The sequence below is a fragment of the Python bivittatus genome, unplaced genomic scaffold (assembly GCF_059951505.1).
Source record: "Python bivittatus isolate LINGU-HERP-01145 unplaced genomic scaffold, Pbiv_v1 ctg000330_np1212, whole genome shotgun sequence".
Lineage (NCBI taxonomy): Eukaryota > Metazoa > Chordata > Lepidosauria > Squamata > Pythonidae > Python > Python bivittatus.
Window position 1 is genome coordinate 34,142,111 of NW_028277058.1, and position 15,250 is coordinate 34,157,360.

General features: G+C 38.3%; 1 protein-coding gene across 2 annotated transcripts in view; it reads right to left on the reverse strand.

The window, feature by feature from the left end:
- GUCY2C (guanylate cyclase 2C) overlaps positions 1-15,250 on the reverse strand; it is an 87,126-nt gene that overhangs the window by 9,274 nt on the left and 62,602 nt on the right. For both annotated transcript variants that reach the window (XM_015887982.3, XM_025166345.2), the window contains 3 exons: positions 13,094-13,286; positions 12,428-12,602; positions 2,299-2,397 (listed from right to left, as the gene is read on the reverse strand). In XM_015887982.3, the coding sequence (XP_015743468.2) occupies positions 2,299-2,397; positions 12,428-12,602; positions 13,094-13,286 (467 nt within the window). The remainder of the gene's footprint in view (positions 1-2,298; positions 2,398-12,427; positions 12,603-13,093; positions 13,287-15,250) is intronic.

A 15,250-nucleotide genomic window follows, 5' to 3' on the forward strand; every position in this document is an offset into this window, starting at 1 on the left:
CATGCCTAAGGTGGGATAGAACTCATGGTCTCCCAGTTTCTAGCCTGATGCCTTAACCACTACACCAAATTGGCTCTCCATTCTTGCTTCAATTTAATTAAATTTCTGTTTTGTATATAGAGTATTAGTTTTGCCATTGCTGCATATTCTCCAGGTTTAATTCCCAATCAGATATCACTAGTACTATGTATTTTTTCCATTGTGCAAGATTTGGCCTCACAGCTGTAAGGATGTGTCTTAATAAATTATGGTATTTTTTTTACTGATATGTTCTAGAATTATACCTAGTAAAAAAATATGTTTTCATTTCAAATTAGATGCCTTAAGATTCTCTGAATGGTGCTGTGTATGTCTTTCCAATACTTTTGGGGTTTTTTTACATGTCCACCACATATGGTAGAATGTTCCTTCTGTTTTGTGGCATTTCCAGTATTTATTACTATATGATTTGTCTTGTTTGACAATTACTGATGGAGATGTATACCATCTGTAAAACATTTTATACAAGTTTTCTCTCAAACCATAACTTGGGATAAATTTTTTAGATTTGTTCCAAAGTTCTTCCCATTATTGTATTGGGACTGTTTCTTTGATGTTTTGCACCCAATTTATCATACGTGTTTTTATTTGTTCTATTGATAGAAGATTTTACATATATACAATTTACATACAAATATATTTCATATATATATTTTATGTTTAGTATTGAAACACTTAGACTTTTATTAATGAACTTTGAATCCTGTTTCATTCTTTTTGGAGGCCTTTTTCTCTAACCCTGATAGATAAGAAGCTGTACCCATAGAAACCAGGTAAGGTGTACATTCCAAGGATAGCTTCTTCCTAGAAAAAGGTGTTTAGCTAAAGGTCAAGGGGCCCTAGCAAGGAAGGAAGGAAGTCCCTTATACAGAATGATGCTGAAGTGAGGAATGGGTAACTGAGTAAGGGGTAGTATTCTATAGGAGAGGCTGAATGGAATGTATACAGTGTGCTGTAGGGGGAGGGTCCTGCTTGGTTGCCCACCTACAGCTTCCTGTTATTGCTTTTGGGTGAAGAATAAAAAACTTAATTTCATGCAACTGTTTGTTGTCTCTTTGATCATGGCTAAGAAACAAACTTGGTAAGAAATAAATTCTAACACTATCTCCATATCATATCTAAGTAAAGGTTTATATATATAGCCTAACAGATGGTCTTGATTCTGTATAAACATTTCAAATACTGTCATTTTTCTTAATGTTCCTCCTTTGTTTTTGAGGTCAGATGTTATTCTTCCAGCAATTTGTAGGTATATCAACCATGGTATGTTCTGGCTTTCACTCAGTAGTTCTTGCTGTGTCTTTAATCTATTCATGGGGCCTGGATGACCATGTATGCATATGTAATTACACTGTAGTTATCTGCAACATGAAAAGCATTTATAGGAGAGGCTAATGGTGAAATTGTTGGACAACAATTCCTCATGGAGTTCCATGCTTTTAGGTTCTTGTCTCTTATAATGTGTCCTTTTAGGTCTTCATCAAAGGCTTGCCCTTTTTTACATATGTCATGACAACAACCACCTCTGTTCACAGCACTCTGCAGCTGTGAGACACCTGGGGCTCTCAGGGAGCCCACAAGGCCATGGCCAGCCCCCCAACCCCTCCTAATTCAAGCAGGTAATTAAATACCCAGAACCCAAGGCCCTGGCAAGGTGGCAAGGTAGTATCCTGAGGCCCACCTCCTGAGAGCCCCCTAGCTGCAGTAAGCACTTATATGTGTTGGGCCCAAGATCACTTGGGTCAAGCCCAGGGTTTCCACTAGAAGGCCATGAAATCCAAGCCCCATCCGACACCACATTGAGAGCTTAGAGATTGAAGTACTCCAGCATCAGCCTAGATATAAGATTGAATGAATTGATCATAGATACTTCTTCTTATGACTTTAATCTGAACATTTATAGCTAAGAGGAAGGCTAACTATTACAAGAGGATGATCAGCAATTGCACAAAAACTAGGGGAAAGGATCTAATGTGGATGTCTTCTGAGAAAATGCCATAAATAGTCCCATTATTTATTCACTATATTTGTATTGTACCTTTCTATCAAGGAGCTTAGGTTAAGTTATGTATGATGCAGTCCCTTGCAATTTAGCTTCACAAAAATTACACAGCAAACATGTATCTATGAGATAGTGACTGGCCTCAGATTCTAGTAAACCTTTATGATATCTTGCTAAAATTGTTTCTTTTTATATATGAAATTCTGAATTTGATTGTATAAAGTATTTATAGTTAGAAACTGAAACTCTATTCTTACGTAAACCTGTAGACTCCATTCTTGAAGCTGTGTTCACCGTGTCTCCAAACAAGCAGTAACGAGGCATTTTAATCCCAACCACACCAGCTGCACAAGGACCTGAACACAAGACAAAATAGAAATTAACTTAAGAGGAAGAGCAGGCATTTATGTCTGAAAAGATGAGTCAGTGTTGTCTAATTAGCCTCACTGTTTGCAATCCCTCAATCGTGTGTATTAATATTTGTAACTCATGACTGTGTGTGTATGTATGGATGGTTAGACAGATAGTTAATACTGCTTCTGATGAGGTAGACTATAAAAAGTTATGCCATAGTCAATTAGCAATCATATAAGTACAGTGAACTATAGTCAACAAAAAAAAAAAATGCCACAATCAAGTTATTATGACTTAAGATACCACAGGTTATTCATTGTTTTTCCTAACGTAAGTGTTTCATGAAAAGATATGGCAACAGAATGAATGTAACAAATTGACTTGATCAGTTATGATTATAAACTGAAAGAACTGCTGAAGAATACTTTTTCTTCCTGCATATGTAGATGGTGCATCTGGAGAAATATTAAAAGATGTATATAAGTTGCTGATGGAGTGACTATACGACATTTTCAATGTGTGTGATGATTGAGTCTTTGCCTGATGATTGGAAAAATGTTGTCATTGTTCCCTTATATAAAGGGAAAGGCAACAAGAGTGAATGCAAACTACAGGGGGAGTTGTTTGATAAATGTGCCTGGGAAGATATTTAGCAGAATGCTGACTGAAACAGTGCAAGACCTGGCATTGAGAAAAATTTGACAGATGCCTTATTATGGAACTATACAGATCAGATATTTAATCTTTAATGCGTCATTGGGAATTGTTTGAATGTGAAAAAGAAAATTCATTGTATGTAAGACAAAAATATCTGAGGTCCCTTGACTGTTTAATATATGTATGGGTAAATGTCTAAGAAATGTTTGTAGTGTTATTAGAAATGTGTTGCTTGGGTACCCGAATATGTCTGTAGCTTTGTATGTGGATGATGTCATGTTGTTGACTGATAATGTAAATAATTTTCAGTGATTGTTAGAGAGATTGTATGATGCAATGAGGAATATGGTTCTGAAAAGTAATGCCCTGAAGACCAAGATAGGTTTGGTTAAATATTGTAAAACAAATGTATGAAGGAAGAGTGAATGGGTTGAGAATAAGGAGAAGTTGTAGAATTTTTTGGCTGGATGGAGTTGATAAAATCCTGAAAAAGAGACAGAAAAGAAATTTGAAGAACAAAAGGCAATGCATGAATTGGTGAATGGACTTGGTGGAAACAAGGATAGTTAGCAAGACTGAAAAGCATGGAAAGATACAGTAAATGCTGCTAGTGGTGGTATAAACTATATTTAGTTTCCTTTCCTTTTCTCTGATTTCCTGCCTTTAATTTCTTTCCATTACTAATTCTTACCCCTCTTCTACACTTTGCATAATGTTACTTCTCTCAAATGGGAATAGCATGATGGCTAGATATCAATATTTAACATTTTTTCTTTTGAAAAAGTAAAAAATGTATCAGTTCAGTAATTTATTTGCAGCCTTTAATGCCCTTAGTCCAAGGACTACTTCACAGTCCACACTGATATGTTCACCCAGATGCATACCCTTTTTTCCTCTTTCCTTGTGCATACAGATACACACACATATGCATACACATAGACCAGTGTTTCTCAACCTTAGCAAGTTTAAGATGTATGCACTTAAATTCTCAGAATTCCCTAGCCAGCACACACACCATTCTACATTATTTCTGGAGTCATATACCAATGGTACATCATTTAAAAAAATTCTCTTTTAAGTTATAACATAATGTAAATTTCAGTTCTTTCAGCCTCATATTTCTCGTTGTTCCATCAGTATATTATGTCCAAAGTTCTTAGTCCATTTTATCATACACTCTTTAACTTGTTCTTCTTCCATTTCAAATTTCAACAAAAGTGTATACATTTTAGCAAATACATGTTCATCATTAGTATATAATTCAGTCTCAAATTCTGTCTTATATTGTTCAGTTCCAAATGTCCTTTTATCTACTTTAAATCTTTCTCTTACCTGTACATATGAGAACCGATGAAAACTAAATCCTTCCTCAGTCAATTGTTCTTTTGACTTCATCTTATATTCTCTGTATTCTTGTTCTAACAACTCATGGTATGTCAACCATTTCTCTTTGCCTGCTGTTTCTTTTCTATAAAATGCTTCTTGTGCTGAGATCCACAGAGGTGTTTTCAGGCACAACCTGGGTTTGTTTCTATTCCATATTCTAAATGTGGCACTTCTAACATAATGATTTTTAAAATCTACATTAACTTTATAGTACCATAAAAAACCATGCCATCCAAATCTCAGGTCATGCCCTTTTAAATCTAAAATCCTCTTATTTCTTAGTAACACTCATTCTTTCATCCAAACCAAATAGCAGGTTGCAAAATACAGTTTCAGATCAGGTAGTCCCAGTCCCCCTCACTCGTTTGCATCTTGAAGAATTTCAAATTTGACTCTTGGCTTTTTCCCTTGCCATACAAACCTAGATATATCTTTCTGCCATTGCTTAAATGGTACCTCAGTTGTTAAAATAGGTATTGTTTGAAACAAAATCATCATTCTAGGTAATATATTCATTTTTATCACAGAAATTCTCCCCAACAGTGACAATTGTAATTTTCCCCATCTTAACATATCCTTCTTAATTTCATTCTATACCTTAACATAATTATTTTGAAATTATTAATAATAAGAATGCCAGCCAATGGGGAAGGCAGGAAGCAGTTTTGCCCAATGGGAAAGGACCGGGTGTTGGCTCAGAGAGCCATGTGTAGGAAGTGTTTGCGGAGAAACCACTTGGGCCTGCTTGCCATGCCCCAGGAAGCCACAGCCACCCAGCCCAGTCCCAGCAGCAGTCACCCTCACCATTATTATTATTATTATTATTATTATTATTATTATTATTATTATTTGTAGTAGTAGTAGTAGTAGTAGTACTAGTAGTATTGGCCAGTAGCACAGTGCAAGTACTGTAAGAATGCCAGCCAATGTGGAAGGCAGGAGTGGTTTCATCCAATGGAAAAGGGCCGGGGGTTGCTTCAGGGAGGAATAATTCACCAGAGAAACTGCTTGCAAAGGGGCTTGCTTTTGCTGGCTTCGCACAAAGGGCCTTCTTGGCACAAAGGGCCAGGCCGGGCACACCTCGTCAGCAGTGAGAGCAAGAAGATGGCAAGGTGAGCAGAGGCAGCAGAACACAGGGTGGCAAGGTTCTCGGAGAACAGGGTGGTAAGGGCGACTGTGGCTGGGAGTGTAGTGGGGCAGCTGCGGTTTCCCGGGGTGTGGCAAGCAGTCCCAGAGCTACACAGTTCTGGGACTGCTTGCTGCCCCTCAAGGCAGGTGCAAGGTGGCCAAAAGGGCAGAGATGGGGGAGAGATAGGCGGGTGAGGGAAGTTGAAGGCAGTCCCTTACCTTACTGAGCTTCAGTGCTGGGAGGAACCAAGCCTGGAATGGCTTGGACTGGGGTGGGTCCTTGGCTAACAACCAGGGAAATTTGCTTAATGACAGCAAGGGGAATTGCTGGGATTGCCATTGCTAAGTGATGCGGTCAATGTGACATCTCACTTTACAACCGCATTGGTTAGCGTTGGAAATTCTGGTCCCAATTGTACTACCTGTATTCTTTCGAATCTCCATTTTTATGTCTCCATACATCTACAAGCTCTAAATTGTCCATCATATCAAAAAATATTTTTGGTAGTTTGTCTTGTGTTCTTAATGTCTTTCTCAGAAGTTCCATCTTTTTGTGGACTCCATTCCAGTCTCACATTAGGCGCCAATTTTCATACAATAAGTCATTTGTCCACAAGTCCTTTATAAAATGTTACTTTATCCTCATTTGGGGCATAAATTCCTAATATCAAAGTCTTAGCCCCATTTAAATTAACTTCTGGGTGAGGTTTATGGCAGGCTAGACATCTCTGAAGAAGCGGAGATGGCACTGTGGCAGGAATGGTCACCAGTAATAGTTTCTGACCAGCGGAGTCTCTCCGGATAAAGGAAAGACTGAGAGATCACTCACCTGCACCCTGGATAGCTGCTCCTCATGAGGAGACTGCAGGAATAGAAGTCTTGCAGTCTTCTCATGAGTAGAGTGGCTGGGGGATAAGGGAGAGACAGTGTGCTCACACCTACAGCACAGCCTTTTTAAGGAAATTAAGTTCGCTCAACCCACTTTCTTAAACACTTTTGGATATAACCAATTTACAGTTAAAGAGGGTTCTTTGCAACAGCAGGATAAAGAAAACAACTACTTGTTGAATCAGCCTGCTTCTGAGTTACAGAAAAAAAAGAAAAGAGGAAAATAATCTTTTTAAAGACTCTAAGTTAACAGCAAAGATCTTAACAAGACTTTGACTTAAGAAAGCTATAAACGGATAAAGGGGACTATATATACCATGTGCACAATTATTAGGCAAGTGAGTATTTTGACCATATCATCATTTTTATGCATATTTTCCACCTCCAAGCTATATAAACCTGAATGCTTATTGAATATAAGCATATCAGGTGATGTGCATTTGTGTAATGAAGGAGGGTGTGGCCTAAGGAGATCAACACCCTATATCAAGGTGTGCATAATTATTAGGCAGCTGCTTTTCCTCAGGCAAAATGGGCCAAAAAAGAGATTTAACTGATTCTGAAATGTCAAAAATTGTAAAAAGTCTTTCAGAGGGATGCAGCACTTTTGAAATTGCTAAGATATTGGGGGGTGACCACAGAACCATCAAACGTTTTGTTGCAAATAGTCAACAGGGTCGCAAGAAACATGCTGAGAAAAAAAGACGCAAATTAACTGCCAAAAATTTGAGAAGAATCAAACGTGAAGCTATCAGGAACCCATTATCCTTCAGTGCTGTCATATTCCAGAACTGCAACCTACCTGGAGTACCCAGAAGTACAAGGTGTTTAGTGCTCAGAGACATGGCCAAGGTAAGGAAGGCTGAAACTCGACCACCACTGAACAAGACACATAAGTTGAAACAGCAAGACTGGGCCAAGAAATATCTGAAGACAGATTTTCCAAAGGTTTTATGGACTGATGAGATGAGAGTGACTCTTGACGGACCAGATGGATGGGCCCATGGCTGGATCAGTAACAGGCACAGAGCTCCACTTCGACTCAGACGCCAGCAAGGTGGAGGTGGAGTACTGGTATGGGCTGGTATTATTACAGATGAGCTAGTTGGACCTTTTAGGGTTGAAGATGGACTCAAAATCAACTCCCACCTACTGCCAGTTTTTAGAAGACACTTTCTTCAAGCAGTGGTACAGGAAAAAGTCTGCATCTTTCAAGAAGACCATGATGTTCATGCAGGACAATGCTCCATTGCATGCATTGAAGTACTCCACTGCATGGCTAGCCAGTAAAGGCCTCAAAGATGAAAGAATAATGACATGGCCCCCTTCCTCACCTGACCTAAACCATATTGAACTTGTGGGCCCTTCTCAAACGGGAGATTTACGGTGAAGGAAAACAGTACACCTCTCTGAACAGTGTCTGGGAGCCTATGGTTGCTGCTGCACAAAAAGTTGATCGTCAACAGATCAAGAAACTGACAGATTCCATGAATGGAAGTCTTATGACTGTTATTGCAAAGAAAGGTGGCTATATTGGTAACTGATTTTTTGTTTGAAATGTCAGAAATGTTTATTTGTAAATTTTGAGTTGTTTGTTCATTATTCTCACTTTAACAGATGAAAATAAACAAGTGAGATGGGAGAATTTTCATTTTTCATTTAGTTGCATAATAATTCTGCACACTAATAGTTGCCCAATAATTGTGCACACATCTATGCTCCTAAGAAAGCCAAAACCTCACTTTCACTTTCTTAAATATTCAGGTTTGAGGTTTATTAACATTTTGGATTGACCAAGAGCACTGTAGTTGTTCAATAATGAAATTCATCCTCAAAAATACAACTTGCCTAATAATTGTGCACGCAGTGTAAATTTGAAAGATTAATATTTTGGCGAAAGTCCTTCTGATTTTATTTGGAGCTAATTAGACAAATAGACCATACCTTTATGGGAATGTTGACTGTTTGACATCAAAGGGAAAAGACAATTGGTGGATTTTACAAAATAAGGAGATAAGATAGTATATCAATATAAGATAAACTGTCTGACTAAAACTACGGGGAGACAGATTGGACTAAAGCCTTAAGGGTATAGAAGAGGCAAAAGGGGGGGAGGGAAGAGGGAAGCCTGGCTTTCACCTTTGTAATTGATTCATTTTTACTTCTAGATTACAAATAAAAGAATGGTGACCACCAAAGCTTGGTGAGGAGAGGAGAGGATTGTTAGAGCAACCAACAGAAAAGGGGATTGCTCCAGAATATTACAAAAAATGTCTGAAAAGATGGGGAAGAAGGTATCTGAATCTGTTTAATCTGCTAAAAATGATCTGGCTGCATTTGAAGGGAGAATGGAAGAAAGGTTTGTAAAGATGAAAGAGGAAATGAAAGAAGTCAAAAAACAAATTGTAGGACAACTGAAAGCAGAAGTAAATCAAATTAATGATAAAGTGGAAATTTTAGAAAGTAAAACAGAAATAATAAACAGAGAGATGGAAAAGGACTATTTGGCGTTATTGGAATTGAGAGAAAAAGAATTCTGCTTGAGATTCAGAGCAGTGAACACCCTGGAAGACACTAAAGAAAAAATTGTTCAATCTTCAACAAATTTTTTGGAATGGGATGAAGACAGTATGGAAGCAGAGACAAAGTGTATAGGATTAAAATGAGATTTGCAAAATTAAGAAATGTACCAAGGGATATTCTTGTGCATTTTGTCAGGAAGGAGACTAGAGACCAAGTTTTGCAGCAGCATTTTACTACCGGACTGAATATTAACAGTGTAGATGTAACTGCACTTAAAGAAATTCCTATCAGAATATTGCATAACAGAAAAGAGTACTTTTTTTGAATGAAAAGCTGAAACAGAAAAAGACACCATTTCAGTGGGACAAACTGGAAGGAGTGATCCTTACTTTTAAACAACAGAGGTTCAGATTGAATTCAGTGCAAAAACCAAGAGAATTTCTAGGAAAATATTAATGGGGAAATGGAAGAAATACAAATGGAGGTGATAGAAGGGACTAAACAACAGCCATAACAAGATATCGAGGAAGAGGCTACCACACTGGGCGCTACAGATATTGGCTTTTCTAAATTCTTGGCATAAATATGGATTTCAAATGCCTAACATGGAATATAAATGGAGCAAATGTTCCTCAGAAAAGAAGAATATTATTTGAAAAAAATTGAAACAAGATGTAATCTGCTTACAAGAAATACATATCAGAAAAAAGGATAAATAATTTTTGATTTATACAAATTTAGGCAGAGTTTATTTCAGCTAGAATTAAAAAGAGAAATGGAGTTGTTCTGTATATAAACTCACAATTACAACCAGAGTTGATACTGGCTGACAGTTATGATAGACGTGGGGGTGGAAGTTAATCTAAACCAGCCGTTCTTAGCAGTTCTACTCAACCCTTATTGTTCTTGATAAGAAAGTCAAAGTATGAATAAAACTTGCTTTAGACACTACTTTCTTACTCCTTTCCTTCTTAAGGGGCAAGGAATTTAGAGAGGGGGCCTAATGCCAAGTATATGCCAAACAGATTTTCCTGATATCCTATCCCATACCAGAAGGTGCTTCCAGATATTAACCTCTAAATCAACAAAAGTTGATTTAAAAGAAGAACTCATGAGGAAGCTTTCCTTGTTTTAGGCAAATTGCTCATGCTGGTTGACCTACTAATTGCACCAGGCCTGGTGCTTAGTTTCACCTCTTACTTAGATTTCATTTGTACAATATCGCCCAACTGTCCTGAATGTATATTTCTTCCAAAAAGAATTCCTATTAGTTTATTAACACAAAAAAGTAAGAAAAATACAATGGTATAAGTTTTTGTAGACCAAGATCCAGTTCTTCAGATACAGGATGTACAATTCTAAAGTGATAGTTATGGGTGGGGAAGGAGATGAAAAACAGTGAAGTCAGAGGGGAATTAGTTTCAAAAAGAACACCAACTGATAATTACATAAAAACATTATTCAATGCTTTCTTCAGGCTTCCTGAAAAAGATGAGCAATTTTCATGAATAGTGCAGAAATTCTTTTCTTGCTCAAGGTCCAAAACACTTCTTCTGAATTATTCTGAAGCATGAACAAAACAACTGCATACAAATTAGCCTGGTATCAGGCAGTATTGATCAATAATATTAGAAATGTTTGATAATCTCTTTTTAATGTTCATTATATTCTTCTTCAAACAGTTCATCATCACTGATAATTTTCTTAAAGGTAATATTTGAAATCCTAAGAAGAGACATGTACAGTGGGGCAAAAAAGTATTTAGTCAGCCACCAATTGTGCAAGTTCTCCCACTTAAAAAGATGAGAGAGGCCTGTAATTTTCATCATAGGTATACCTCAACTATGAGAGACAACATGGGGGAAAAAATCCAGAAAATCACATTGTCTGATTTTTAAAGAATTTATTTGCAAATCATGGTGGAAAATAAGTATTTGGTCAATATCAAAAGTTCATCTCAATACTTTGTTATATATCCTTTGTTGGCAATGACAGAGGTCAAATGTTTTCTGTAAGTCTTCACAAGGTTTTCACACACTGTTGCTGGTATTGTGGCCCATTCCTCCATGCAGAGCTCCTCTAGAGCAGTGATGTTTTGGGGCTGTCGCTGGGCAACACGGACTTTCAACTCCCTCCAAAGGTTTTCCATGGGGTTGAGATCTGGAGACTGGCTAGGCCACTCCAGGACCTTGAAATGCTTCTTACGAAGCCACTCCTTCGTTGCCCGGGCAGTGTGTTTGGGATCATTGTCATGCTGAAAGACCCAGCCACGTTTCATCTTCAATGCCCTTGCTGATGGAAGGAGGTGTTCACTCAAAATCTCACGATACATGGCCCCATTCATTCTTTCCTTTACACGGATCAGTCGTCCTGGTCCCTTTGCAGAAAAACAGCCCCAAAGCATGATGTTTCCACCCCCATGCTTCACAGTAGGTATGGTGTTCTTTGGATGCAACTCAGCATTCTCTCTCCTCCAAACACAACGAGTTGAGTTTAGACTAAAACGTTCTACTTTGGTTTCATCTGACCATATGACATTCTCCCAATCCTCTTCCGGATCATCCAAATGCTCTCTAGCAAACTTCAGACGGGCCCAGACATATACTGGCTTAAGTAGGGGGACACGTCTGGCACTGCAGGATTTGAGTCCCTGGCAACATAGTGTGTTACTGATGGTAGCCTTTGTTACATTGGTCCCAGCTCTCTGCAGGTCATTCACTAGGTCCCCCCGTGTGGTTCTGGGATTTTTACTCACCGTTCTTGTGATCATTTTGACCCCACGGGGTGAGATCTTGCATGGAGCCCCAGATCGAGGGAGATTATCAGTGGTCTTGTATGTCTTCCATTTTCTAATTATTGCTCCCACAGTTGATTTCTTCACACCAAGCTGCTTGCCTATTGCAGATTCAGTCTTCCCAGCCTGGTGCAGGTCTACAATTTTGTTTCTGGTGTCCTTCAACAGCTCTTTGGTCTTGGCCATAGTGGAGTTTGGAGTGTGACTGTTTGAGGTTGTGGACAGGTGTCTTTTATACTGATAACAAGGTCAAACAGGTGCCATTACTACAGGTAACGAGTGGAGGACAGAGGAGCCTCTTAAAGAAGTAGTTACAGGTCTGTGAGAGCCAGACATCTTGCTTGTTTGTAGGTGACCAAATACTTATTTTCCACCATGATTTGCCAATAAATTCTTTAAAAATCAGACAATGTGATTTTCTGGATTTTTTTTCCCATGTTGTCTCTCATAGTTGAGGTATACCTATGATGAAAATTACAGGCCTCTCTCATCTTTTTAAGTGGGAGAACTTGCACAATTGGTGGCTGACTAAATACTTTTTTGCCCCACTGTATAATACAACTTCTATGATCAATTTATAGAAAATTAAACATGATATTAAAAATCATCAGTTGATTTTTTTATTTTGATCAAATGTTTGATACAATCTTCCATACCAGAATGAATTCCTATTCGAATCCATACAGGAAGACCTGGAAGATGTTGTAATTCAAATGATCCCATGAAGCTGAGTATATCCAGGGCCATCATGGAAATGTCCACTGCGTGACGGTTACCGTTTCTGTTTGGTAAACCACTTACTACCATATATGCATCTCCAATGGTCTCCACCTGTTGAAACATGACAAAAAGTCACTATATCTGCTTAGGGAAAAAGAATACTGAACAACTTTCAATTAACAAAATATGTCTGTGATTAGAGCTATGGGTCAATTCAGTATAACACAGCCTTCCCAACTTGGTGTCCCATCCAGATAATTGGATTCAGTGATCCAGTTCATTGCAATTCTGATCATGCTTAACCAGCATGACCATTGGACATACTTACTGGGAGCTGGAATCTAATACTTTTAGAAGACTCCAAATTGAAGAACACTGGAACAGTAAGACTACATGACAGTATATTTTTTTTCTGAAATGTGGAACTTAATGTATTTTTAAATCTCAAGAAAAGTAACTCCTTTTTATTGTTTTGGAAAACCATTTTAACTGAGAATGCCTCAGATAAAAATAATTCTTGCCTTTTTGGTGACATTGCTGCCCCCATTACCTTTGTTTCACCTCAGGGTAGCTTTTTATATTCTCTTTTCAAATCAGATCACCTTGTAAACATCATGATGATCAAGAATGTGGTCAAAGTTCTTGTAGATGTCATTCAGCATGTCTACCACTTCCATAGGTGTGCTGTATTTACATATGGTTGTGAAGCCCACAATGTCACTGAAGTAGATGGTGACTTCTTCAAACAATTCTGGTTCTACACGTCCAGTTTCCTTCAAAGACGTCACCACAGGTCTGTGGGGGGAAAAAGAGGAAAGCTTATTGATTGCGAAATGTGCTTTTAAAAAAAATAATTGTGGTACAATAGCCATAATGGTTGAGAAATGATTTGGTAATGTAGTTCTACAATGGCAGTGATGCAAATACAAAATAATTAGGTAATAATTAGGTAATAGCTAATTAATAATTAAAGTACTAAAGCACTTACAGTACAGGTAATCATGTTCCTTTCAAAACACATTGGAAATAAATATTGAATTAAATAAGATGGTCTTGACACTGCTGTTATGAAATTACTATATCTTTCAGTTGCATTTATTTATTTATTAGATTTATTCTTGCCGCAATCAAGAGAGGCTCTTAGCAACTTATATCCATAAAAATACAATAAAACATCCACAGTATAAGTATAAAATAAACAATAAAACAACTAAAATTACACGTAAAACAGTCCATCAATCAACAATTGAAGATGTCAATTCATACTGCCAAAATCTCTCTGAAATAATGCAATTTTTAACAACGTATGGAAGGTCAAAAGTTTGAGGAGTAATCAAATCTCTAGAAGGAAGCTATTCCAAAGTGCAGGCACCCCAATTGAAAAAGAGCACCTATAAACCCCCCACCCCACTTACCTCATGAAACAGGTTTCCAGGACATTACAGTGGGCAGATTGAAGCTGGTCAGAAAAGATGGTCCTGCCAATACTCTAGTGCCAAGGTATGTAATGACAAACCAGCACTTTGAATTGTACTTGGAAGCTAATAGGATGGCAGTTTAGGGTCTGGAGCACAGGTGTAATGTGCTCATGTTGGTGAATACCCACCAACAGCCTGACTAGGCCAACTGAATCTTTTTGTTAGACTACAAAGGCAGTCCTTTGTAGTGCTTTGAACAGTGCATTGCAGTAGTCCAGTGGAATGGTGATAATGTAAGTTACCATTAAAGGTCCTCACACTCCAGGAAAGACCAGAACTGGTGCAGCTGCCAATCCAACAATAATCAGGAGTCCAGGATGATTCCCAAGTTATCAATCTTCTCCTTCATTTGCAATACCGGCCCATCAAGAGACAATACCAGAGACATTAAGGAACCTCAGTGAACAAGCAGCAGCTCCACTTGCTTAGGTTCAACTTCAATCTGTTTCATCTCATCCAGAGCCTCACAGCTTCCAGACTGAGTCAAGACATTGGCAGCCGCTTCCAGGGAAGTAACATGCAGCCAGGGAAGTGCCACCCTCAGCATTTGTGTGTAAAATGCATGGGAGAAACAACTAAACCTTTCAGTATCCCAACTAGAATTAGCTGCTGAGGAAGGAGCAGAATCTCTGCAAAACAGAGCAGTCCAGGATGATGATGATGACGATGATGATGATGATGATGATGATGGTGATAATAATAATAGTAGCACCACTTGAACACCATTGGCACTGACAAAATCACCATCAGTTAATTGCAAAAGGCACCTTTACTTGGAACAGCTTATATCCTGAGACAATACCTTTAATGCTATTGAACAACAGCATCTGCCTATCCCAGGGCCTTGAGAAGGACTCAATAGGTGGATAAAAATGCTAAATCCAGTCTAAATATCTGGCTGACTGTGCGACCAGCATAATAATATATTAAATGTATATGCCACCCAGCTTCCAGCGACTCTGGGTGGTTTACAAATTGTTAAAAACATTTAAAAACAAGAAAACAACACAAAACACAAAAGAACAAAGATGGTACAGATAACAAACCCAGATGGGAACAAAGAAAAAGAAGAAAAGGGGTCTTCAATCACACTCCCCAAAGGCCTAGGCAAAGAGCCATGTCTTCAGGGCCCTTTGAAACACCAGTAGGGTGGGGGGGTCTATGAATCTTGGGGGGAAACCTATTCCAGAGGGCAGGTGCTGTACAAAGAAGGCATGCTTCTGAGGTCCCAATAGATGGCATTGTTTAATTGAAGGAACCTGGAGCATACCAACCCTGCCA